Raw genomic sequence first — 25,896 nt, 5'->3', positions numbered from 1 at the left:
TAATATAAGCCATGACATCACATATCAATGGTGATATCAATTTCAACTCAAGAGAACCTATTTCTTCAATCCCTGATGCAACATTATCTTTAAGCTTTCCGATTAAGCTTTCTACTTCAACCAAATCTGTGGGTACGAGAAAAATAGAATACGACAAGGTGAGACTTATCATGAGTTGGAGCATTATCTATGTTACCATCCGTTGAAACGTAGGAACCCGCATTTATGAAGTGTTCATTCATAACATTGGCCAACCTTTCACCGCTGAATGTCTCACCATTAATTGATAGATCCTGTGTCCTATTCCAAGCCTTATTTCTGTTCGTAAGCCCATTTATGACCTCCCATAGCTTCCTCTGGTAATTGTAAATTCTTTCACAGAATTTTTCATAGTAGTTCAATTTAGCCTTCCGCATTTCTGAATTTAAAATGTTTCTGTATTTCTTGTATTCAGCTGAGGCGTCTGTGTTCTGCGAACGGATGAAATCATGGTACAATTTATTCTTTATTTGAATGCGTCGGTAATGATCACAATTTATCCAATGCTTTCTACATTTTCTTGTTTCTATCACGTGAGCGCTTCTGAAGTGGAAATGCCGCGTCATAACTAGCACTGAACAACCGCAGGAATGTGTTACAAGCATCATCAGGATTATCTTGCCCATAAACAGAGTTCCAATCTATGTTCTGAACTAGATGAAAAAAATGTTCCCGAGTTTTGCTGCTTTTAATTCGATGGAAAGATGTCTCTGTTTTCTGACTAATTTGAGAAGTAAGTCGTGCAAGAAAGAAGATGGGCATATGATCACTTATGTCATACGCAAATACCCCGGTTTTTATATGCTGTGAACTTAGATTTGAAGCGCATATATCAAGGAGCGTAGCACTTGTTAATGTAACCCTAGTAGGTGAACTTATAAAATTTGCAGTTCCATGTGTAAGTAAAAGCGTTTCAAAGTCTTTGGCATAAGGATCATTGGAACAGAGGTCAATGTTTATATCGCCCATGATTATGCAAGGCATAGAGGAAGGAATACTAAGGAGAGGCCCTGACGTCACATTCGTGAAACCTCCACATCGCAAACACCCGCATCGCCTCCTAGCGAAGGCGCAGCGAAACATTTCACGATTTCCGTCGCGACGTTTGCAAGCGCATGCGCGCATCGCGAAATATTGCAGCATTTTTTTGTTTGTTTGTTTTTCGCCGTGCAAGCGGTGTAGTCGATTCACGCATGCTGCTCTTTCTGTGTGTTCTTTAGGAAAGCTACGCAATGCCCAGCTGTTGCGTATACCCGGTGCAAATCGCGTGCACTGCGGACAGTACCGGGTGTCGCTTTTCATGTGTACGTATACGTTCGCTTCATTGCTGATCACTAAGGCATGATATTTGCGTGCGAAGCTCTCGGATATGCGCTCTGTTGCATGTTACTCATTCTATCAACTTAGAACTCATGTGAACTTTTGTTTTTGGCGTCTGACGCGCCGTACATAACATGCGCTGAAGACATCGTACGTTTTAGAGGCTGTGTCGTTCAACGAAAGGGCAATAAACTTTTGTTGTTATTATCGGACTACGTGATGTACGTATTGTTCGGTGTGCGCTCGCTGCGTGCTTGTCTTGTGTGCGCACTGGAATTACAAACTTTACGTGCATGATCACGTATACAATATAGCGGTGTCTTCTTTTCGACGTGAAGTTACGTCAACTATAGGTTGGCGTTGCGCCGAATAGCTACTGCACTCACTCCATATACACGAGCAAAGAACCGCTAATCGGACAATAGATCTGGAAATCGGGCTACAAGAAAGGAAAAGAAAGGCCTAACGCCCTGCAGAACGCGTAAGTCACTGCTAGGTCAATACGATGAGGCAGGGGCTGAATGTTTTTGATTACGGCACGTACCGGTACTTTCTGTACTGTTGCACAAAAACGCTCCACGAAGAAATTCAGCACGCAGCGCTCGGGCCTGCCACGCACGAACAGCCTGGTAAACGTCTGCTCGCAACATTTTACTGCGTGCGAACCGCAAAATACGTGCTAAGTTTACGCCGCGACTACAAATCCGAGCAGAAGCGAACCACCGCGGAGAGCACGCCGTGGGGCGTCTGCTGTTTTGTTTGATCGCCAGGCATTCCTTTTCGGTGACGGTGTAATTGGTCTCGGCTTTAGTAAGCGTACGACTTGCTTATGCCACGATATATTCCGGGAACCCAGGTTTGCGCTGCGCAAGGACAGCGCCGAGGCCTACTCCGCTGGCGTCCGTGTGTACCTCTGTAGGGGCCGTAGGGTCGTATGGTCGTAGCGGCGTAGTAAGGGAGGAGACGTCAACAAACGACAGAGCCGTGCGAAAGCGTCGTCACACTCTGACGACCACGAATTGAGGGGCCCGTTGCTGCCAAGGAGCTTCGTCAGCGGCGAAATTATAGTCGCGAAGTTTCGTATGAAGCGCCGAAAGTAGGAGCACAGTCCTACGAAACTGCGCAGCTCTCTGGCGGACGTAGGTTTTGGGAGCTCTGTCACGGCCCAAAGCTTGGCTGGATCAGGGAGAATTCCGTCCTTGGACACGACGTATCCCAGTGTCGTCAGCTGTCGTGCTGCAAATCGGCACTTCTTTAAATTCAATTGTACCCCGGCGTCGCTCAAACGCGTCAAAACCTGCCACAGGCGTTGAAGATGCGTGGAGAAGTCCGGGGCGAAAACGACGACGTCGTCGAGGTAGCACAGGCACGTGTGCCATTTCAAGTTGCGCAGAACGGTATCCATCACGCGCTTGATCAAAGGTCGCGGGCGCATTGCACAGCCCAAACGACATGACGTTGAATTCGTAAAAGCCGTCGGGTGTGAAAACGCTGTCTTTGGTCGAGCGTTATCAGCCATGAGGACTTGCCACTACCCTGAGCGCAAATCGAGCAATGAAAAGAATTCTGCTCTTTGCAGGCTGTCAATGGCGTCGTCTATTCAAGGTAGGCGATAAACGTCCTTACGGGTGATCTTATTGAGTCGTCGGTAGTCGACACAGAACCGCACAGAGCCATCCTTCTTCGCAACGAGAACGACAGAGACGCCCACGGGCTGTTGGAGGGTCGAATAACATCGCGGCGAAGCATGTCTTGGACTTGCTCGTTTTGACACGACGCTCTGCTGGCGATACGCTATATGGACGTTGCCGCAGTGGTCGTTGGGCGCCAGTGTCGATGCGATGCGTGACAGCAGACGTGCGGCCAAGAGAAGTTTGCGCGACATCGAACGAAGAACGAAATTCTTCCAACAGGCATAGAATCTTTGAACGCTCGACCGACGTAAGGTTGTCAGCAATCGAGGAACCAAATACATCAGCGGGTGACGAATCAGATGTGGAAACAGCACTGAGCGGACGGGAGCTGATGCAGTGCGTGTAACCCGGTGCGTGCACAACTTGTGAGTTTTCGAGAGCTTCCGCTCTGCCGAGACATTAGAGAGTTTTAGTGCTGCGGCCTCAAAGCGGTTTGCGTACATAAGCCCTTGCGTTCTTTTGTATTCTCCATGAATGCGGCTGGGAGTACAAAGGTACGCAAGAGCGTGCGTACGCGGGCCGCTTGGGGGCCCCGGCACTAAAACACTCTATTTCCTTCGCACCAACGTAACAGTGTACCGGGATGGGTTCGTAACAAAAATATCGGTGTCGGCCTGAGTGACTTGCACGGTCGCAAATGGCACCAGCAAGCCTTTCCTAGTGAAAACGCGGTCAGATGAAGAAAGGGGTGCAACGGTGTCAGCGAGACCGGTGCAATAGACTGACACAGCCGTTGACGAGTTTGCAGGAACTGTGGTGTCGTCTTTGACGACTACGAGTACCTTGGTCGCAGCCGGTGGACTGTCCGCCGGCGTCAAATCTGAGAATGGTGAGAGCTCTATTTCGGCTGGTGTGCAATGAATTACGGCGTCGTGGCGGGCTAGAAAATCCCATCCCAGTATGACGTCGTGAGAGCATGAAGAAATTATGATAAATTTGACGGCGTACAGAGCGTCCTGAATGATGACACGGGCTGTGCACACCGCTGTCGGGTGAATACTTTGGGCGCTGGCTGTACGGAGGGAGAGCGCGGAAAGTGGCGTCGTCACTTTTCGTAGTAGTCGGCTAAATTTAGCGTCCATAACGGATACGGCAGCTTCAGTGTCTACAAGGGCCGATGTTCGCACACCATCTACAAACTCATCTACACGGCGATGGGCTTTGCTGAGAGCTTTGGCAGTTCGGTAGCGTCGCAGCCCTTGCATCTTGGAGTGCGACGACTATTTTCCTGGTCTCGTGCGACCCGACAAGGCCGCATCGGTGACAGTGAGCGGCGTCGTGAGGACGGTGAACGGCGGGCGGATGGAGCTGGGCGTGACGTCGGTGACATAGGCGGCGGCGGCGGCGGGTCGTAATACGGGCGGCTGGACTGGTTGGTGACGGCTGATCCGACTCGAGGCGGCTGCACGCGACTGCAATAGCGGGCGACGTGACCGGCGCAACCGCACGCAAAGCAGATGGGGCGGCTGTTGGAGGTGCGCCGTCGGCTTGACGGGCTAGGTCCCATCTATGTCGCAGGACGCGAGGGACGGGGCTGCTGCTGATATGACTGCATGGTGGGCTGCAGTCGGGGCGTATGGATGACGCGTCGTACGCAGCCGGCACACTCGCTTCGAAGGCCTGAGGCCTGGCGACGGCTCCGGCGTAACTTGCAGGCGCGTAGCCAGGATTTTTCTCGGGGGGGGGGGGGGGGGGGGCTGAAAGTCAATACGCCTACCAGGTGGCTTTCAAGAACTTTTCAGTTCTCTGCTTCGGCGTCTAATGTTATCGTTACATAGCTTCCGGCGAATAGTGTTAAACTAAACTAAAATTGCCATTCCGCATCGTGCAAGTCCACGCACATGATGCATGCACAGACACCTTGTTCAAGCAATACGTTACGCGACTACATTTAAGTGCAGTTGCTTGCTTCATGACAACGTGTACATTAATATGAGGGTCTATGCTACCAACGGGAAAATGACAGACTGCAATAAAGATTTTCTGTTTCGTTGTTTTTATTTGAAACGCAATAAATAAAAAAAATTGGCAGAACCCACGTATCATGGGAATCAATATTATGCGAAGCATGCGCGGGATGGTGACTGTGGCGTAATTTTTCACATTGAGCGAAACGTTACGGAATGACGCTAGATCAATATGGAAGGGGTATGCGCACATTCATATGTTGAAGAGTCGCATATCTATTATATAACCAGTTGTTTACAGTTGCGTAGCGATGGCAATAGACACATGGGTGTTACCTACACCAGACGTGGTAAGCTGATATCACTTCTTGAATACTGGATAGCACGAATCCGAACAGTAAAAAGAAGGAACACAGACGCACAGGGCAGGCGTAACTCGCAACTAAGCTCCATTCAGGAAAGTTTCCCTAGATATATAAACACAGCCGCGTGGCACGCGCAGGCGCACTGCACATACGTTACAGTCACAGTTACAGTTGTAATGCTTATAATTGTCCATTATGACGGAGAACGCATGCACATGCGGAGAACGAATGCACGCACGCACGAATCCGTGTGCATGTGTGGAAGGGGTTCTTGACAGTTCTTGATCAAGGTCATCATCAAAGTGATCAGTGAGCCTGAGCAACTGCACCGGACTTGTTAACCGGATCCGTTCGTGATCGCGGTTACGAGGGGTCTAAGTGTACTGGAGTACGAGGTATAGTACAGCTGGTGGAAATCCTGGATGCCTCTTACGATGAAATGATCTATGATGCATCCTGTCGGGGACGTGGCAGCGAGGCTTTGGATGCCCTCTCCACATCCAGTCCGTCTTTCGCGCAGTATAAAGACCAAGCATTTTTGGGCCTTGATAAATCAATGTTGAAGACACCGGTAATGATGAGAGGCCTTGTTCTCTCAGCAGATTTATTGTAGGAAGCATTGACACCGGTTTTTGTGTAATGCACGTGGTCCACTTTGCGGACCCCGTGGACGAGTGGATGGTGGTTGAGTGTCTTTCAGGGGCGTTCTGTCTTCAGTTTCCTCACTTTCCTTGCGTCCGCCGCGATTCTGTAGCGGTTAAGGTGCTCGGCTGTCGACCCGAAGGTCGCGGGTTCGATCCCGGCCGCGGCGGTCGCATTTCGATAAAGGCAGAATGCTAGATGCCCGTGTTCTCTGCGATCTCGATACACGTTAAAGAATACCCAATGATCAAAATTTCCGGAGCCATTCGCTACGGCGTCTCTCATATTGTCACGAAAAGTTCAAGAAGCACACTTTAATTAATAGCTTAAACTGGGCGAACTTGTGCCCCATAAACAAACAAGCCAGAGAAAAATGGCTATGTCTATGCTGCAGGAACGCCTTTCTCTTTCTACACCAGAATTCGGCACCTCCTCTTCTTTTCTTGTAGCGTGCAGTTCGCACGTGCCTGAGTTGTCGGTGGTGGTCCTGGCGTGCTCCATCGACGCTTTGCTTCCTCTGTTTCGCACGCACGCCGTAGACAACGTGGAGGGCGTAGCAACTGCTGGGGCGCGTAATTTGAATGTATCTTGCGTCATTATTCCCCGTCCGAGACTGCATCGTCCCGATGCTTGTTTTGGTGCCAGGCTGTTATTTAAAGTAATTGCCGGTAGAAACAGGCATCAACCGGGAGTGGTGCTTGATTCATTGTTGCCTTTCGTAGTATGGCTTCATTCGGACGACGTGCACAATTTCTGTGCGATGCCGCCGTCTCGCTGATGTTACATGCTCTTCTGGGACAACTTCATAGTTCAAAGGACCAAGCTGGCGAAGTACCTTGTAAGGACCAAGATAACGTCGAAGTAGCTTTTCGGAGAGTCCACGTACGCGCACGGGTGTCCATACTGTCACGTGGTCGTGACGTCGACGAAGGCAGCAGTCAGCACGTCCGAGATGAAACTCTTTATTAGGCCGAACTTGTGGCCGGGAAAATGAAACTCCAGCTACAGCAATACACTGATAGCGTCGAACAGAGCGTCGACCGTCGATCAACTGACAAGCGGTCAAGTGCGTCGGCTTTTATACAGGCGCTATCGAAATTTCCAGCGATATCACTGGTGGCGGCGTTATCGCTCGATAATGCTGGAGCATTCGCGTGCGGCGCGAAATCTTGACAAAACGATCTACTACAATCGAGAAGCTTCTCGAACACTGCTTCGCAGACAGCCTCGAGCATTGATAACCGTCTTTGCTGGTCAAACCCAAAAAGATCAAAATAAAATAAGAAGTGGGCGTGGCATTGCCCCCCTCTGAAAAACATCGTCCCGATGCTTGTGAAAGAACAAAGAGAAAAAAAAACAAGTGCGTACATAAATAAATTACAATAACAAAGGAAAAAGTAGAGTCCCCACGTTCGTTAACGCGCAAAAAACGGCTTAAGGCGCACGACACGGACGACTTCAGGTCGTGCGCGGCGTCGCTGGGAGTTCGTAATGCCGTCCGGGACGACCTCGTAGTCAAGAGCGCCGAGACGTCGAAGAACCTTGTATGGCCCGAAGTATCGCCGAAGGAGTTTTTCGCTAAGCCCACGTCGGCGTATCGGCGTCCAGACCCAAACACGGTCGCCGGGCTGGTATTCCACGAAGCGTCGTCGAAGATTGTAGCGACGGCTGTCGGTGTACTGCTGGGTCTTGTTGCGCAGGCGGGCGAGCTGTCGAGCTTCTTCGGCACGTTGTAAGTAAGCGGCGGCGTCAATGTTTTCTTCGTCGGTGACGTTCGGTAGCATGGCGTCGAGCGTCGTCGCCTGGCTCCCTCCGTAGACCAACTTGTACGGCGTCATCTGCGTTGTTTCTTGGACGGCCGTGTTGTAGGCGAAGGTCACGTACGGAAGGACGGCGTCCCGCGTCTTGTGCTCAACGTCGACGTACATGGCCAGCATGTCGGCGATGGTCTTATTTAGACGTTCGGTGAGGCCATTGGTCTGTGGGTGGTAGGCGGTGGTGCGGCGGTGGCTCGTCTCGCTATATTTGAAGATTGCCTGAGTTACGTCAGCAGTAAAGGCTGTACCTCTGTCTGTGATGAGGACCTCTGGGGTGCCATGACGCAAGACGATGTTCTCCACGAAGAACTTGGCTACCTCGGCGGCACTGCCTTTGGGCAAGGCCTTTGTCTCGGCGTAGCGGGTGAGGTAGTCAGTTGCTACGACGATCCACTTGTTGCCGGAAGTCGACGTCGGGAACGGCCCCAGTAGGTCCATCCCGATTTGCTGGAACGGCCGGTGAGGTGGTTCGATTGGCTGCAGAAGTCCCGCTGGCCTAGTCGGCGGTGTCTTCCGTCGCTGGCAATCTCGACAAGTCTTAACGTAGTGGGCGACGTCGGCAGCAAGGCGTGGCCAGTAGTATTTTTCCTGTATTCTGGCGAGCGTGCGGGAAACACCGTGGTGTCCAGCCGTCGGGTCGCCGTGTAGGGCCTGGAGGACTTCTGGTCGCAATGATGAGGGCACGACGAGAAGGTAGTCGGTTCGAAGGGGCGAGAGGTTCTTCTTCAGGAGAACGCCGTTCCGTAAGAAAAACGACGGCGGTCTCGCTTGAATACCTCCGGAACAACGGCGGTCTTGCACTCGAGGTACTCAATAAGCCCCCCCCCCCCCCAGTTCCGCGTCGGCCCGTTGCCTTTCGGCGAAGTCGTCGGCAGTTCCGAGGAAGCAGTCATCGTTGTCGTCTTGCGGCGGCGCGTCGACAGGGGCACGAGACAGGCAGTCGGCGTCAGAGTGTTTTCGTCCCGACTTGTACACGACGGTAATATCGTATTCTTGAAGCATCAGACTCCATCGTGCGAGACGACCTGAAAGGTCCTTCAAGTTAGCTAGCCAACATAAGGCGTGATGGTCACTGACAACTTTGAAGGGCCTGCCATAGAGGTAGGGGAGAAACTTTGACGTAGCCCAGAGGATGGCAAGGCATTCCTTTTCTGTTGTGGAATAGTTTGCTTCTGCCTTGGATAGTGACCGGCTAGCATAACTGATAACCCTTTCAAGCCCGTCAGTCTTTTGCATAAGGACGGCACCGAGTCCTACGCTGGTTGCGTCGGTGTGTATTTTCGTATCGGCGCATTCGTCGAAATGCGCAAGTATGGGTGGCATCTCCAGGCGTCGTTTCAGTTCTTGAAAGGCTTGCACTTGCGCCGTTTCCCACCTGAATTCCACGTTATTCTTCGTGAGAAGCGCCAGTGGTTCGGCGATACGTGAAAAGTTTTTGACGAAGCGTCTGTAATAGGCGCATAGGCCGAGAAATCGGCGCACGGCCTTCTTGCCGGTGGGTGGCGCGAAGTCGGCGATGGCAGCTCTTTTCCGCTGGTCTGGGCGCACTCCAGACTTGCTGATCACATGACCCAGAAACAAGAGCTCGTCGTACGCGAATCGGCACGTTTCTGGCTTCAGGTTCAGTTCAGAGGCCTTGATTGCTTGAAGTACTGCCTCAAGCCGCCGGAGATGCTCGTCGAAGGTCCAGGAAAACACGACGACGTCGTCCAAATACACAAGGCACGTCTGCCACTTCAATCCGGCCAGTACGGTGTCCATGACACGGTGGAACGTCGCAGGTGCCGAGCAAAGACCGAAAGGCATGACCTTGAACTCAAACAGGCCGTCGGGTGTTATAAAGGCAGTCTTTTCTCGGTCTCTCTCGTCGACTTCGATTTGCCAGTGGCCGGTCTTGAGGTCCATCGACGAAAAGTACGTCGCGTTGTGAAGTCGATCAAGGGTGTCGTCTATTCGTGGGAGGGGGTACACGTCCTTCTTCGTGTTCAGGCGCCGATAATCAACGCAGAAGCGCAGTGTCCCGTCCTTCTTCTTCACTAAAACCTCGGGTGACGCCCACGGACTCTTGAACGGCTGGATGATGTTGTCGCGTAGCATCTCGTCGACTTGTTTCTTTATCGCGTCGCGCTCTCGAGTAGAAACTCTGTAGGGGCTCTGACGGAGTGGTCGAGAATTTTCTTCTGTTATAATGCGGTGCTTCGCAAGGGGCGTTTGTTGGACCCGCGATGACGACGAGAAACAGTCCTTGTAGTGCAGGAGCAGGGTTTTGAGCTGGTTTTGCTTGGCCTTCGGAAGGCTCGGGTTGACGTCAAAATCCGGTTCGGGACCTCTATTCGTCGAAGCCGATTCGGCAGCATCGAAGAGGGCGAAAGCATCGCTGGCGGCTACACATTCGTCGATGTAGGCAACCGCCGTACCAAAGTTAACGTGCCTATATTCGTGGCTGAAGTTTGTCAGCACTACCTTTGTTTTTCCGTCAGGCAGCTCGGCTATACCTCGTGCGACGCAAATTTGACGGTTCAGGAGTAGGTGCTGATCGCCCTCGATGACGGCTTCAAGGTTCACAGGTTTTTCGCTGCCGACAGAAATAACGACGCTGGAGCGCGGCGGAATGGTCACCTGTTCTTCTATCACATTCAATGCATGGTTGCCTCGCATCGCGTGGGGCGGGAGCGCTTTGTCTGAGGTCAGTGTTATCGACTCAGACCTCAGGTCGATGACGGCGCCGTGGCCACTTAGGAAGTCCATTCCGAGTATCTTCCGAGTATTTGGCGGACCATTGCCGCCGGTGTGGCTGTGCTCCAGAACTCACCACTACACGTGTGCTTAAGAAAGGCAAGGACCAGGCAACGCGAGAAATTATAGAAGCGTTTGCTATAAGTGAGAATGAAAGAAAATGTGTCAGTGTTGCGTCGATAGCCTTGTCTCGTAAAGAGCTTGACTATCTGAAAGGAAATCTTGCGCATGTAAAGTGGTAAAACGTGGTGACGCAGGTATAAGGAAGCACCTTGGAGTGTGATGGTGCGCATGCGCTCATGTCCGACGGTTTTTTGGCTTTTTATGTTGTCTGTAGTAATAAATCAGTTGATGTCTAGCGCCCTTCCTGTGTATGTGTTCCTTACTTGTGTCTACGTCTGGTTTTTTTGCGCTACAAATATGTTTACTAGTGATTCAAACCAACTAGCCCGCATCACCGCCTTGACGGCGAATCCGCGTAGCCCCATCTGACGGTACTGGCAGCGGCGGTACGTGTGGCCGGCCTCCCCGCAGTGGTAGCAGAGCGGGCGGTTGTCAGGGGCGCGCCAGACATCGGTCTTTCTCGGGGTGTAGCGCTGGCCGACAGGTGGGCGGTAGGGCGTCGGTGGCGGCGGCGGCGTCTGGCCGACAGGTGGACGGTAGGGCGTCTGTGGCGGCGGCGGCGTCTGGCGACGGTACTGCGGCGGTGTGTCGTCTTGGCGTGGGCGTGGAGGAGGAGCATGACGGCGGCCTGCAGCAGCATAGCTCATAGCTTGCGGCTGCGGCTCTACTAGCTGAGGCGCACCGAGTGAATGCTGGATCTCCTGGCGCACGACGTCGGCGATGGAATCTACTTGAGGTTGCGACGAAGGTAGAAGTTTTCGCAGCTCCTCTTGCATGATTGCTCGAATCGTCTCACTCAGGTCGGTGGATCCTGGCGCTTGAACGTCGGCGTAGCTTGTGGTCGAGAAGCTGCGGTTGTATTGCCGGGTGCGCATTTCCAACGTGCTCTCGATTGTTGTGGCCTCGCAGACAAATTCCTGGACTGTCTTGGGTGGGTTCCGCATGAGCCCAGCGAGGAGCTCTTGCCTTACTGCTCGCATGAGGAAACGGACCTTCTTCTCCTCGGTGATGTTAGGGTCGGTGTGGCGGAAGAGTCTGGCCATTTCTTCCACGAAGATTGTCACTTTTTCATTCGGGAGCTGGACCCGTGTCTCCAGTAAAGCGGCGGCCCTTTCTTTTCGCACGACACTTGTGAACGCTGTGAGGAAGCTGGTCCGGAATATGTCCCACGTTGTCAGCGCAGACTCCCTGTTCTCGAACCACGTCCTGGCGCTGTCTTCCAAAGCGAAGTACACGTAGCGTAACTTGTCGCTGAGGTCCCAGTTGTTGAAGGCCGCAGTCCTCTCGTACGACTCGAGCCACGTTTCTGGGTCCTCACATGATGATCCCCGAAAGATCGGCGGCTCCCTTGGCTGCTGCATCACGATCGCGGGCGGTGGCGCAGTGTCTGTCATCGTTGCCGCAGTCGTGGTCCTGGCCTTTCTGTTGCGAGTGTTGTCGGGTAGAGGCCCGTACTCCGGTGCTAGGCCTTGTTGCCTACGGCTAGCTCGCTGGTCGTGGTTGGCGTCGATGTCTTCTGCGCGCTGGGGGCTGGGTTCACGGCTTGACGGGGGCGTCCGGATCATGAAGGAACAGCACATCCACCAGATGTCACGTGGTCGTGACGTCGACGAAGGCAGCAGTCAGCACGTCCGAGATGAAACTCTTTATTAGGCCGAACTTGTGGCCGGGAAAATGAAACTCCAGCTACAGCAATAAACCGATAGCGGCGAACAGAGCGTCGACCGTCGATCAACTGACAAGCGGTCAAGTGCGTCGGCTTTTACACAGGCGCTATCGAAATTTCCAGCGATATCACTGGTGGCGGCGTTATCGCTCGATAATGCTGGAACATTCGCGTGCGGCGCGAAATCTTGACAAAACGATCTACTACAATCGAGAAGCTTCTCGAACACTGCTTCGCAGACAGCCTCGAGCGTTGATAACCGTCTTTGCTGATCAAACCCAAAAACATCAAAATAAAATAAGAAGTGGGCGTGGCAACACCCATACTTTATCTCCAGGAGCGTACTTGACGTCTCTTCGTCGCAAATTATACCGATTGGCATCGTCTTTTTGTTGCTGCTGAATGCGATGTCGCGCAAGCTGCCTTGCTTCTTCAGCTCTTTGCGTGAAGTCGCTGGTATTATGGTCGTGGTCGGAGTTGTCATCGACCGGTAGCATTGCATCCAGGGTGGTGGTAACAGTTCTGCCAAAAACAAGTTGAAAAGGTGTCATTCGCGTCGTCTCCTGGACAGCGGTATTGTATGCGAATGTTGCGTATGGTAATATTTTGTCCCACGTTCGGTGCTCTACGTCCACGTACATCGACAGCATGTCAGTCAACGTTCTATTCAGCCGCTCTGTCAGTCCATTCGCTTGCGGATGATACGCTATTGTTTTTCTATGGCAGGTGTGCGTCAATTTCATAATGGAATTTGTCAGCTCAGCTGTAAACGCTGTTCCTCGGTCCGTGATCAGCACTGTAGGAACGCCATGCCGCAGTACGATGTTGGTCACAAAGAATTCGGCTACTTCGACGGCCGTTCCCCGTACAAAAGACGCTGTCTCGGCATATCGCGTTAAATAGTCCGTTGCAAGGATGATCCATCGCTTCCGTGACAACGACGTGGGAAATGGGCCAAGTAAGTCCATTCCCACTTGTGCGAAAGGGGCTTCTGGTGGATCTATAGGTTGGAGGAGACCTGCTGGCTTCAGTGGTGGTCTTTTTCGCCTTTGGCAATCCCGGCAAGTTCTTACATAGTGCTGCACAGAATTTTGTAACTTTGGCCAGTAATACTTCGTACGAATACGTGCCAACGTTCTGCTCACTCCTAAGTGTCCTGCTGATGGGTCATCGTGGCATGCTTCCAAGATCTCGGATCGTAACTCTGTAGGAACGACAAGCAGGAATGTCTCTGTACTATGTTTGAAATTTCTCTTATACAAGACGTTATTTCGGAGGACGAACGACGACAAGCCACGGGAAAAAGCACGAGGAATATCGACGGGCTGTCCCTCTAAGTACTTGATAAGGAGCACTAATTCAGGGTCAGATTTCTGGTGCTGTGCCATTTGCGACGAAGTCACGGCTCCCAAAAAAGGAATGTCTAGTCCACTTTCCGTGGAGGCGGCTTCCGCATATTCAACCGGTGCACGTGACAAACAGTCGGCATCACTATGCTTGCGACCGGACTTGTAGACAACCGTTATGTCGTATTCCTGCAGTCGCAGGCTCCATCTCGCAAGACAGCCTGACGGATCTTTAAGATTTGCCAGCCAGCAGAGTGAATGGTGGTCGCTGATGGCTCGGAAAGGTCTGCCGTATAAGTATGGCCGAAACTTACTGGTGGCCCAAACCACTGCAAGGCATTCTTTTTCTGTCGTCGAGTAGTTGACCTCGGCCTTCGAAAGTGTACGACTAGCGTACACAATGACCCGCTCTACACCATTCTGCCACTGAATGAAGACGGCCCCGAGACCTAAGTTGCTTGCGTCTGTGTAAATATCAGTCTTGGCTTTCTCGTCAAAATGTGCGAGAACTGGGTGGCTCTAAAGGCGCTGTCGCAGTTCGTTGAAGGCATCCTCCTGTTCCTTCAGCCAAATGAAAGGCGTGTCATCCTTTGTTAGCCGCGTTAGTGGTTCGGCAATCTTCGAAAAATTTTTGACAAAGCGACGGTAATAAGCGCAAAGTCCCAAGAACCGTCTAACCGCTTTTTTGTCCGTTGGTTCTGGAAATTTTTCTACTGCCGCTGTCTTCTCAGGATCCGGACGAATGCCTTCAGCACTGACGACATGGCCAAGAAAGAGGAGCTCTTGGAAACCGAAGTGACATTTTTGTGGCTTGATCGTCAAATCTGCCGTACTAATGGCTTTCAGCACAGATCGCAGCCGTTTTACATGCTGCTCAAACGTAGCAGAGAAAACCACAACATCGTCAAGATAAACGAGACAGGACTGCCACTTTAGTCCGGAGAGCACACTGTCCATCATCCGCTGAAGCGTTGCGGGAGCTGAACAAAGGCCGAATGGAAGTACCTTGAATTCGTATAGCCCGTCCAGTGTCACGAATGCAGTCTTCTCGCGATCTCGTTCATCCACTTCGATCTGCCAGTATCCGCTTTTTAGGTCTAGGGAAGAAAAGAACTTCGCATCTCGTAGTCTATCCAGGGTATCATCAATTCTCGGAAGAGGATAAACATCTCGCTTAGTCATGGAGTTCAGCTTTCGGAAGTCAATACAGAAGCGTAGGGACTGGTCTTTTTTCGTTACAAGTACCACCGGCGACGCCCACGGACTGGCCGATGGCTGAATTACGTCGTCTCTGAGCATTTCCTCGACCTGATTTCCGATAGCTTCTCTTTCTTTTTGTGACAATATCATATTGTCACGTGGTCATGACGTCGACGAAGGCAGCAGTCAGCACGTCAGAGATGAAACTTTTTATTTGGCCGAACTTGTGGCCGGGAAACTGAAAATCAAGCTACAGCAATACACTGATAGCGGCGAACAGAACGTCGACCGTCGATCAACTGCCAAGCGGTGAAGCGCGCCGGCTTTTATACAGGCGCTATCGAACTTTCCAGCAATATCGCTGCTTGTTGCGCAATCTCTAGAATAAGCTCGAGTGTTCGCATCTTGCGCGCGATCTTAACAAAATGGTATACAATAATCGCGATGCTTCTCGAACGATCAGGTGCGGTTTGCGCTGAGCGTTGCTGACAGTCTTTGTGGGCAAAAACCGAATACAGCAAAAGTTATAAGAAGAAACGCACGTGGCAATGCCCCCCTCTGAAAAAGCATCGTCCCGATGCCTAAAACAGAACGGGCGGGGGAGGGGCAATGCATGCAACAATAAATAACTCAATAAAGCAAGAAAGTACAATGAACAAGCAAGATAGTACAATAAACAATAAGCACAAGCAAGAAAGTACAATACTAAAGCAAAAGTATAGTCCTCAGATTACCTAACGCGCGTAATATGGCTTGAGGCGCACGACATGGACGACTTCAGGTCGCGCACGGCGCCGCTGAGAGTTCGTAATGCCGTCAGGGACAACCTCGTAGTCGAGTGCGCCGAGGCATCGAAGTACCCTGTATGGTCCGAAGTATCGTCGAAGAAGCTTCTCAATAAGTTCCCGTCGGCGTATTGGCGTCCATACCCATACACGGTCACCGGGTTGGTATTCCATGTGGCGTCGTCGAAGGTTGTAGCGGCGGCTGTCAGTCATCTGCTGGTTCTTGATCCGTAGGCGGGCGAGCTATCGTGCTTCTTCGGCGCGCTGTAGTAGGTGGTCACGTCGATGTTTTCCTCGTCGGTAACGTTTGGTAACATGGCGTCGAGCGTCGTTGCCGGGCTGCGTCCGTAGACCAACTTGTATGGCATCATCTGCGTCGTTTCCTGTACGGCCGTGTTGTACGCGAAGGTCACGTACGGAAGGATAGCGTCCCACGTCTTGTGTTCGACGTCGACGTACATGGCCAGCATGTCGGCGATGGTCTTATTGAGACGCTCGGCCAGGCCGTTGGTCTGTGGGTGGTACGCGGTGGCCCGGCGGTGGCTTGTGTGGCTGTATTCCAAGATCGCTTGAGTTAGGACAGCCGTAAACGCCGTACCTCTGTCGGTGATGAGAACCTCTAGGGCGCCATGACGCAAGACACTGTGCTTCACGAAGAACTTGGCTACCTCGGCGGCACTGCCTTTGGGCAAGGCCTTTGTCTCGGCGTAGCGGGTGAGGTAGTCAGTTGCAACGACGATCCACTTGTTTCCGGTATTGGACGTCGGGAACGGCCCCAGTAAGTCCATCCCGATTTGCTGGAATGGCCGCCGAGGTGGCTCGATAGGTTGCAGAAGTCCGGCTGGCCTAGTGGGCGGTGTCTTGCGTCGCTGACAGTCCCGGCAGGTCTTTACGTAACGGGTGACGTCGGCGGAAAGGCGCGGCCAGTAGTACTTCTCCTGTATTCTTGCTAGCGTGCGAGAAACACCCAGGTGTCCAGACGTCGGGTCGTCGTGCAGAGCCTGGAGGACCTCTGGCCGCAATCTCGAGGGTACCACGAGAAGGCAATCGGCTCGAAGCGGTGAGAAGTTCTTCTTTAGGAGAACACCGTTGCGCAAGAAAAACGACTACAGTCCCCGCGTGAATACCTTCGGAACAACGGTGGTCCTGCCCTCGAGGTATTCCACAAGGCCCCTGAGTTCTGGGTCCGCTCGCTGTCGTTCGGCGAAGTCGTCGTCACTTATGGTTCCCGGTCGTCCTCCTTGTCGTCCTGCGGCGGTGGGTCGACGGGGGCACGAGACAGGCAGTCAGCGTCGAAATATTTTCTTCCGGACTTGTAAACGACGGTAATGTCGAATTCTTGAAGTCGTAGGCTCCACCGTGCGAGCCGACCTGAAGGGTCCTTCAAGTTAGCTAGCCACCACAATGCGTGGTGGTCGCTCACAACTTTGAAGGGCCTGCCGTAGAGGTACGGGCGAAACTTGGATGCAGCCCAGATGATCGCTAGGCACTCCTTTTCCGTTGTGGAATAGTTCGTTTCTGCCTTTGATAGCGACTGGCTAGCATAACTGATGACCCTTTCCTGCCCGTCAGTCTTCTGCACAAGGACGGCGCCGAGTCCTACGCTGCTTGCGTCGGTGTGGATTTCCGTATCGGCGTATTCATCAAAATGCGCTAGTATCGGAGGCATCTGAAGGCGTCGTTTCAGTTCTTCAAATGCTTCGATTTGCGCCGTTTCCCACTTGAATGGCACGTCGGTCTTCGTGAGGTGAGTTAGCGGCTCGGCGATTCGTGAAAATTCCCTGACGAAGCGCCTGTAGTAGGCGCACAAGCCGTGAAAACGGCGCATGGCTTTGGTGTCGGTGGGTGGCGGGAAGGCAGCGATGACAGCTGTTTTCCGCGGGTCTGGGCGAACACCATCCCTGCTGATAACGTGACCCAATAACAAGAGCTCCTCGTACGCAAAGCGGCACTTTTCAGGCTTCAAGGTGAGGCCGGTGGTCTTGATTGCTTCAACTAAGCTTCAAGGCGTCGGAGGTGTTCGTCGAAGCTTGAGGCAAACACAACGACGTCGTCCAAGTACACGAGGCACGTCTGCCACTTCAAGCCAGCCAGCACTGTGTCCATGACACGTTGGAATGTCGCAGGTGCCGAACAAAGACCGAAGGGCATGACCTTGAACTCGAAGAGGCCGTCTGGTGCTATAAAGACTGTCCTTTCTCGGTCTCTCTCGTCGACTTCGATTTGCCAGTAGCCGGTCTTGAGGTCCATCGACGAAAAGTACTTCGCGTTGTGGAGTCGATCCAGGGCGTCGTCTATCCGCGGAGGAGGGTACACGTCCTTCTTCGTGATTTTGTTCAGCCGACGATAATCGACGCATAAACGTAGGGTTCCATCCTTCTTCCTCACTAACACTACGGGAGACGCCCACGGACTCTTGGACGGCTGGATGATGTCGTCGCGTAGCATTTCGTCGACTTGTTTCTTAACGGCGTCCCTTTCTCGCGTCGAAACCCGGTAGGGACTCTGACGGAGTGGTCGAGCATTTTCTTCCGTTATGATACGGTGTTTAGCAAGGGGCGTTTGCCGGACCCGTGATGACGACGAGAAACAGTCCTTGTATTTCTTCAGAAGGCATCGGAGCTGTTGTTGGCGGGCGGGAAGGCTTGGGTTTACGTCGAAAGATGGCTCAGGCATTGCGGTTGTCGTTGTGGCTTCGTCAGAATCTGAAAAGGCAAACGCATCGCTGACGGCCAAGATTTCTTCGATGTACCCATTCGTCGTGCCCCTGCTTAGGTGTCTGTATTCTTGGCTGAAATTCGTTAGCACCACGCTTCCTTTCCCTTCATACAGCCGAGCAATGCCTCTTGCGACGCAAATGTCACGGTCTAGCAGCAAACGCTGATGTCACGGTCTAGCAGCAAACGCTCTAGAGCAAACGCTGGCGGCGCAGCGTCTTGACGTGGGCGAAGAGAGGGGGCATTGCGTCGGGCTTGTGGGTACTGGGCTTGCTGCGTCCCGTCCGCAGTCAAAGCAAGGAAGACGGAGGCTTCAACTCGCAACAAACAACAACAATTTATTTAACTCTACGCTGCATACGGCGGGGTCGGTCCAGGCACACGAGACGACGAGGCGACGACCATGATCGGCGGCAGCAGCAATCGGCCAGCGCGGGTGGCCCCATCCGTCCTTCCTGGCGTCCCAGGCACGTCTCTCCTGGGCAGCGCGCAGGCTGCCCCTTTTAAGCCGCGCAGCTGGGCCACGCGCACCGCCTTTGCGCAGCACGTGGCGCTATCTCGCGATAGCCAGTGGGCGTGGTTCCCACACATCCCCCCCCCCTCAAAATGACGTGGTGGGGACCGGAGGATGGTCCGGAAAGGCCGGCTGCAGGGACCCTAAAGCATAGTGAGGACAATGAAAACCAGTAAACATTTTCTTCTCGCCACCAACAAAATTATGTGCATTCAACGCCTAACAAGGCGAAGCCTATTAATGCTTCCTCCTCCCTCCAAAATTCGTGGAAAAACGGAACTGGAAAAAAGTACAAGTACAGGGAATGAGTCATTTTTGCAAACCCCTCTTGTCCGTCACCGGGGACGCAGGTTGTACCACTTGCTTCGTGGTGTGGGTGACTGGGTGGCCAAGCCCTGGTGAGGCCTATCTGAATCATCAGCTGCTGAGTCTTGCCGTGCATAAAATGGTTGTTTCAGATCTGAGACATGAATAGGTCCACACGCTTGATTAGTTAAGCAATCTTTCAGCATGTACGAGAGCCTGGATTTCTGGGTGATTCTATACGGTCCGTCCCACCTGTTAGCTAAGGAAGCGGCAAAACCTTTCGAGGCGTCGCTGAGCGGGTGTGTCCGCTTCAACACCAAGTCCCCAACCTCAAAGCTAACGTTTTGTCGACGCTTGTCATACTGTCCCGCCTGTTCCATTCTGGACACATCCGAGGTGCTGTCTGGCTTGTTGTACCGCGTCGGTCAGCCTCTGTCTCAGGTCCCCTGCAAACTTTGAATAAGGCCTTGAAGAAGCGGTTGCACACGCCAAAGCCCTGTCCTGCGGAAAGCTCAATTCTTTGCCCAGGTTAAGTTCAGCAGGAGTGAAACCTGTTGAGCGATTAACTGTCGTCCTAGTTTCGATAGCTATTTCTGCCAGTTTCAGATCCCAGTCTTTATGACGCTCAGTATGCGCGACAAGCATAGATTTCAGATTTCGGTTTACCCGTTCCGTGATGTTGGCTTGCGGGTGATACACAGACGTGCGCTTGTGACGAATTCCCAAGGCGTCACAGGAATCCGTGAACACCTTGCTGGTGAAGTACGTCGCGTTGTCAGTGATCAGCTGGGCAGGGAATCCGAACCTCGTGAAGGTTTCGAGAAGGCAGCCCCATACTTTCTGCGAGGTGAGCTTGCGCAAAGGAAACAATTCAACCCATTTCGTGAAATGGGAAAAGGGCCCATTACGTCACATGCAACAATCTGCCATGGCGATGTACTCTCAACTGACTGCATTGTTCCTAACGGTAAACCCTCACGTGGTTTCGTCTTTTGACACACTGAACAGGAACGCGCGTAGCGTAATACATCCTGTTTCAACCCTGGCCAGGTTACCGTACGACACAGCTTCTCGTAAGTCTTCTGCCCTGAAGAGTGACCAGCTAAAGCACTGTCATGGTAGTACTTTATGAACAATTTGCGAAGTTTGCGAGGAATGACAACTCGAAACGGTGACTCCACACTACCATCGTCAACCTGAGGAAAGTACCGGAACAAGAGGCCTCCTTCTCCGAGCAGGTAGCAGTCTGTCTCCTCGTCGCTTCCGGTGTCAGTTGGATCACGAGCCGCTAGCTTTTCTGACACCTTACGACAAAGGCCATCGCCCTGCTGTGCTGCAAGGAGCTCCTGTTTACTCACCAAAGTACCCCAACGTGACTGCATTGTCACAGCTGGTGTCGTAACCGCACATACTGTTTCCGGTTCGACCTGGGGTTCAATAGACAAAGGTGCACGTGAAAGTGCGTCAGCAACTGTGTTAGTGCTACCCTTCTTGTACTCAATGACATAGTCGTAGCGCTGCAAGGTAAGCGCCCATCGGGCCAATCGTCCCGAGGGATTAGGCAATCGTTTCAGCCAAGACAGCGCTTGGTGATCAGTCTGAATGCCAACTGAGCCCCGTCCAAAAACATGTCAAACTTCTTTAATGCGAAAATGATAGCCAGACACTCTTTTTCTGTTACCGAGTAGTTGCGTTCCGCACCGGTCAAAGTGTGGCTTGCGAAAGCAACAGGCCTCAAAGCACCTGCGCATTCCTGTAAAAGTACTGCGCCAAGTCCGTAATCGCTGGCGTCTGTCTGTAACACAAAAGGTTTGTTAAGATCTGGCAGCTGAAGGGAGGCGTTACTGGTGATTGCTTTCAGAAGCGTGTCGAAAGCTGCTTGTTGCTCACCGCTCCAGAGCCATTTCGCGCCTTTCTTCAGCAACTGAGTTAGTGGTCGGGAGATTTATTTCAAAAAGGTTTACAGCGCAAGACCGATTAGGAAGGGACGAGACAACAGAGGTAAAGAGCGCTGACTTCCAACTAGTCTTTATTTCGATAAGAAGTGCATATATACATGGCAAGGGAGAGGGCGCTAGACAAGAAAAGAAAGAAAGGATGTACAGGTGCTGCCATCGTTGCCTCATCATCTCCAATACAGCGCGCATATCACCACGGGAGATGTCTGCGCACTGCGAAATGAAGTCACGATAAAAAGCAATCATTCCGAGAAACCTTTGCAAACTCTTAGTATTCTGGGGTGGGGGGTAATCCGCAATTGCCTTCAGTTTATCGGGGTTTGGTTTTAGTACGCCGTTGTCGACAACAAACCCCAGAAGGTTGATTTTGTTAGTAGCGAGCTGCAGTTTTCCGGGATGAACAGTTAGACCGGCTGCTGACGTGCGCTGTAGCACCGTATGCAAGTGTTCAGAGATGCTCTTCACACGTGCGCGAAAACACCGTCACATCATCAAGATACCAAAGTGCATAATTAAACTTTGCATCACCCAAAACCATATCCATCATGCTCTGATAGGAACTCGGACTATTGGAAAGACCAAAGGGCATGCGCACAAACTCAAACAAGCCTCTATGACATGCGAATGCAGTTTTCGGGATATCGTTAGGGTGAACCTCGATTTGCAGATACCCACGAGAACAGTCGATAGTAGTGAAGAACTTTGCGTTTCCCAGCGCGTAAGTTATGATCGATATTGCTGGCAAAGGGTAGGAATCTCTAACCGTGACTGCGTTGAGCCTGCGGTAGTCCACACAAAGACGTGCCGTACCATCTTTCTTTGGGGCCAATACCACAGGGAAGGCCCACGGACTGTCCGAGGGTCGTACGGCTCCTGTGTCGATCATTTCGTCCAGGGCTTTATCGAGAACGGCTCGCTTGTGCTGGCTCAGCGGTCTCGGGTTGCAACGCCATGGCCGGGCGTCGCCGGTATTGATGCGATGCACTAGGACGCCGGTCTTCCCAGGACGTTCTGTAAACATTCCCGAGAACGGTGTCAGCACGGCCTCTAGCTGCTTCCGTTGGTGGTTCGTTCCCGTGAAGTCGCTGAGGGACTGCATGACTGCTGACGGCAAGGTGGTGTGCATGGCTGCCACGCCTTCCGCGTGTCTTGGTACAGGCACGAAGTATCTTCTCCGCAAAGGGTGTTGTCTCGGACTGTCCGTGAAGGCGGTAGCCTCTTGCAGGAAAGTCGAGTGTGAACCCCTCGTCTGCAAGAAAATCTCGACCGAGAAGCATTGACACTGATAGACCAGGCAAACAAACAAATCGCTGGCGCTTCGTTTTAGGGGCGAAGCTCCTTATAGCGGCACCCGTTCGTCCCTCGTAGCGTAGTATGTAACCAGTCTTACGCTTTGACCTGCAAGGTGGTGCCGGTGGGAGATTTTTCCTGTGCGTTGTTGAACAATAGAAAATTCGCAGCGTTAGCTAAAAGCCAACTTCTTCTGTCTCTCATTCCCATTAGCAGCCATTCTTTACCTCCAAGGTAGTGCCTGGTGAGATTTCACCTGTGCGTGATTAAACAATAAAAATTTTGTTCAAAACGCCGTTGATTGATGAAATAAACCAACAAAAGACGCCAGATGTTTTGTAAAAGCAAAACGAAAGAACGCCAGATGTTTCTAAAGCAAAACGAAAAGACGCCAGCTGCTTAACGAAAGACGCCAGATGTTTTCTAAGCAATGGTTTTCTAAACAATGAAAATTCACAGCGTACATGTAAAATTAAAGTGCGCTGCAAGTCGTCATAACTCATCGAACCTTTAGTATAAACGCGCCCGATCTCACGTCGGTGATGATGTACTGGGGCAGAATTCACGGAAGATTCACGGTTTACCGATGAACCTCCGCAGCTTCGCCCACTCATCATCATTCACTCCGTGGATATGCTGTGATTTTTTTCCATTAAAGCTTATCCGTAAGCGAACACAACCTTCAGCGTTTGATACGTGGCTTGATGCCATCCGCAAGTGAACATTTGAGTTACGAAACTTCATCTTTTCTCAAGAAGTGAGAACTTCTCAAGCAACACGTCACCGATTAACGAGATTCCTGAACCGGTATCAAGAAGAGCAGGTACGGTAATGCCCAGCGCTTTCACTTTCATCGTTGGTTCTGGAGACTGCGCCTGCGTTACGCGGCAAACAGAGGGAACCAACGTTACTAGAACTGGAGGGAACGATGACTGACTCACCAGCTTGATGTTCGTCCGTTACACGCTCCGGACAGCTTTTCACGCTCCTGGCATTTACGGCCGTGGGCTGCGACACACCGCCAATGGTTAGTGTCGCCGGCCGAAGCAGTTTCCCGAACCTGCATTCGCGCTACGGCGCGCAAAGCATTGCCGCCTCACATGACCAGTTTGACCGCACTGGTAGCATACGACATGCGTATGTCTGCGTTGGCCAGTTAACCTATCACTGAAATCACGCCTTTCGGCGGAGTGGCTCCCGGAGTACCCATAACAGGAGCGCCTGTCGCAGTCGGCTTGCGCAGGACTTGTGAACCCGGCGTATCGGGACTGGGGGTCCGACCGACTATGCTCTTGTATGGCTCGAGTAAGGAGCGAGCGCTCTGCACTATGACGCTGCTCCGCGGACACTTCCTCCCAGGGACAGCTTACCCCTGATACGGTATTCAAAGGGGCCCCTCGCCGCCCTTGCTCATGTGCGAAGGGGTCCAGGGCGTGGGAGGAGATAGCCGTGAATGCGCCTGGGCTCGTCAGGTCGCATGAGGGACTGGCTACGGGGGCGCGCCAAGCCAGTGACGGCTCAAGAGCAGATTGCGGCGCTGGCGGTGGCACGTAAGTGCTCTCAGCTAACAGGGCGTCTTGTACACCGCGGGCCTCCCGTGCGAGGTGCTCAAGGGTTTCGAATGTGCGCCCATAAAGAAATGGCCTGAATCTGGGATGACTCTGTCGAATGACCCGAGCTACTTGGTCCCTTTTCGAGGCAGTCGGTGCTGCTCGGCGATGCAGTTCCTGCATCGTCCGGACGTACTCGAGCAAACTTTCGTCCGGATGCTGGGTTCTTAGTTCGAGCTCACGCTGGACTCGCAGCTCGTACCCAGGGGGCAGAAATTCCTCTCGGAAGCGCTGTTCAAATTCTGCCCAAGTGGTGAAAGGCGTTTGTAGCCTCCACCACCGTCCTGCGGCATCCCGTAAAGCCAACGGCAGGATTCTAGCCATCACGTGCGCTTCCGAGGCACCGGTCGCTCTGACATACCTGTCCATTTCCTCTAGGAAGTCAGCCACCGATTTCGGGTCGTCGTAACCCGTGTACGTGGGTAGCGTGGCCAGAGGTAGGAGCTGTGGTTCGCCGGCCCGAGTGCCGATGCGGTCCATGACCGTGTTGCACAACTCAGCGACACGCTGAAATGTGTTCAGCTGCTGTGCCAGCAGCTGGTCAGCCTGCTCGTGCGAAGAATCCTGCTTGCCGCCGGTCGGCATGATCGTCTCGGACCGGAGGTGCTTTCCGTCTGCCTGCGCCCTGAAGAGAAAAAAAAACCGCGCCACAAAACAACACGCACGAGAGTGCGCTACCCGGAGACTCAACGAACAAGACGAGGGACTGGACCTACGTCCACCGTGCCATTCCTACGGGCGGGAGCAAAAACCACTTTGGGCGCCAACTGTGGGTACTGGGCTTGCTGCGTCCCGTCCGCAGTCAAAGCAAGGAAGACGGAGGCTTCAACTCGCAACAAACAACAACAATTTATTTAACTCTACGCTGCATACGGCGAGGTCGGTCCAGGCACACGAGACGACGAGGCGACGACCATGATCGGCGGCAGCAGCAATCGGCCAGCGCGGGTGGCCCCATCCGTCCTTCCTGGCGTCCCAGGCACGTCTCTCCTGGGCAGCGCGCAGGCTGCCCCTTTTAAGCCGCGCAGCTGGGCCACGCGCACCGCCTTTGCGCAGCACGTGGCGCTATCTCGCGATAGCCGGTGGGCGTGGTTCCCACAGGCTGCAGCAGCATAGCTCATTGCTTGCAGCTGCGGCAGTGTCGGCTGAGGAACACCCAGTGACTGTTGGATTTCCTCGCGTACAACGTCAGCAATCGACGTCACTTCGGGCTGTGCAAAAGGGGCGAGCTTTCGCAGCTCCTCTCGCACGATGGCTCGGATCGCTTCGCGCAAGTCGTCGGATCCTAGGGCATGAACAGCTGCGCTATCTTGAAATGCGCGGCGATTGTATTGCCGGGTGCGCATCTCCAGCGTCTTCTCGATGGTCGTGGCTTCTGAGACGAATTCCTGGACGGTATTCGGTGGATTCCTCATAAGTCCAGCGAAGAGCTCTTCCTTTGCTCCTCGCATGAGGAAACGGACCTTCTTCTCTTCGGGCATGTCAGGGTCAGCATGGCGGAACAGTCGGTTCATCTCTTCTGCGAAGATTGTCACCTTTTTCATTCGGGAGCTGCACCCGAGTTTCCAGTAATGCGGCGGCCCGTTCCTTTCGCACGACGCTTGTGAACGTTTCCAGGAAAGCGCTGCGAAAGATGTCCCAGGTTCGAAGATTGGATTCCCGATTCTCGAACCAAGTTCTTGCCGCGTCTTCCAGGTTAAAGTACACGTGACGCAGCTTGTCCTCGGTGTTCCAGTTGTTGAATGCTGAGACCCTTTCGAACGTCTCCAGCCAGGTTTCGGGGTCATCGCTTGGCGATCCATGGAAGGTAGGCGGATCTCTGGGCGGCTGCATCACGACAGCTGCAGGGGACACTGCGGCT

The 25,896-nt window shown here is 52.8% G+C and overlaps 1 protein-coding gene across 1 annotated transcript; it reads right to left on the bottom strand.

Moving 5' to 3' along the window:
- Window positions 1-19,206: 19,206 nt before the first annotated feature.
- LOC125758370 (uncharacterized) lies at window positions 19,207-24,582 on the bottom strand. The gene is made up of 3 exons (XM_049415459.1): window positions 23,603-24,582; window positions 20,536-20,604; window positions 19,207-19,331 (listed from the first exon to the last, which is right to left on the bottom strand). The coding sequence occupies exons 1-3, from the start codon at window positions 24,513-24,515 to the stop codon at window positions 19,207-19,209; spliced, it is 1,107 nt and encodes a 368-aa protein (XP_049271416.1). The 5' UTR covers window positions 24,516-24,582.
- Window positions 24,583-25,896: the final 1,314 nt, after the last annotated feature.

This window comes from Rhipicephalus sanguineus, chromosome 4 (genome assembly GCF_013339695.2).
Source record: "Rhipicephalus sanguineus isolate Rsan-2018 chromosome 4, BIME_Rsan_1.4, whole genome shotgun sequence".
NCBI lineage: Eukaryota > Metazoa > Arthropoda > Arachnida > Ixodida > Ixodidae > Rhipicephalus > Rhipicephalus sanguineus.
This window is presented reverse-complemented; position numbering and strand designations above follow the sequence as displayed.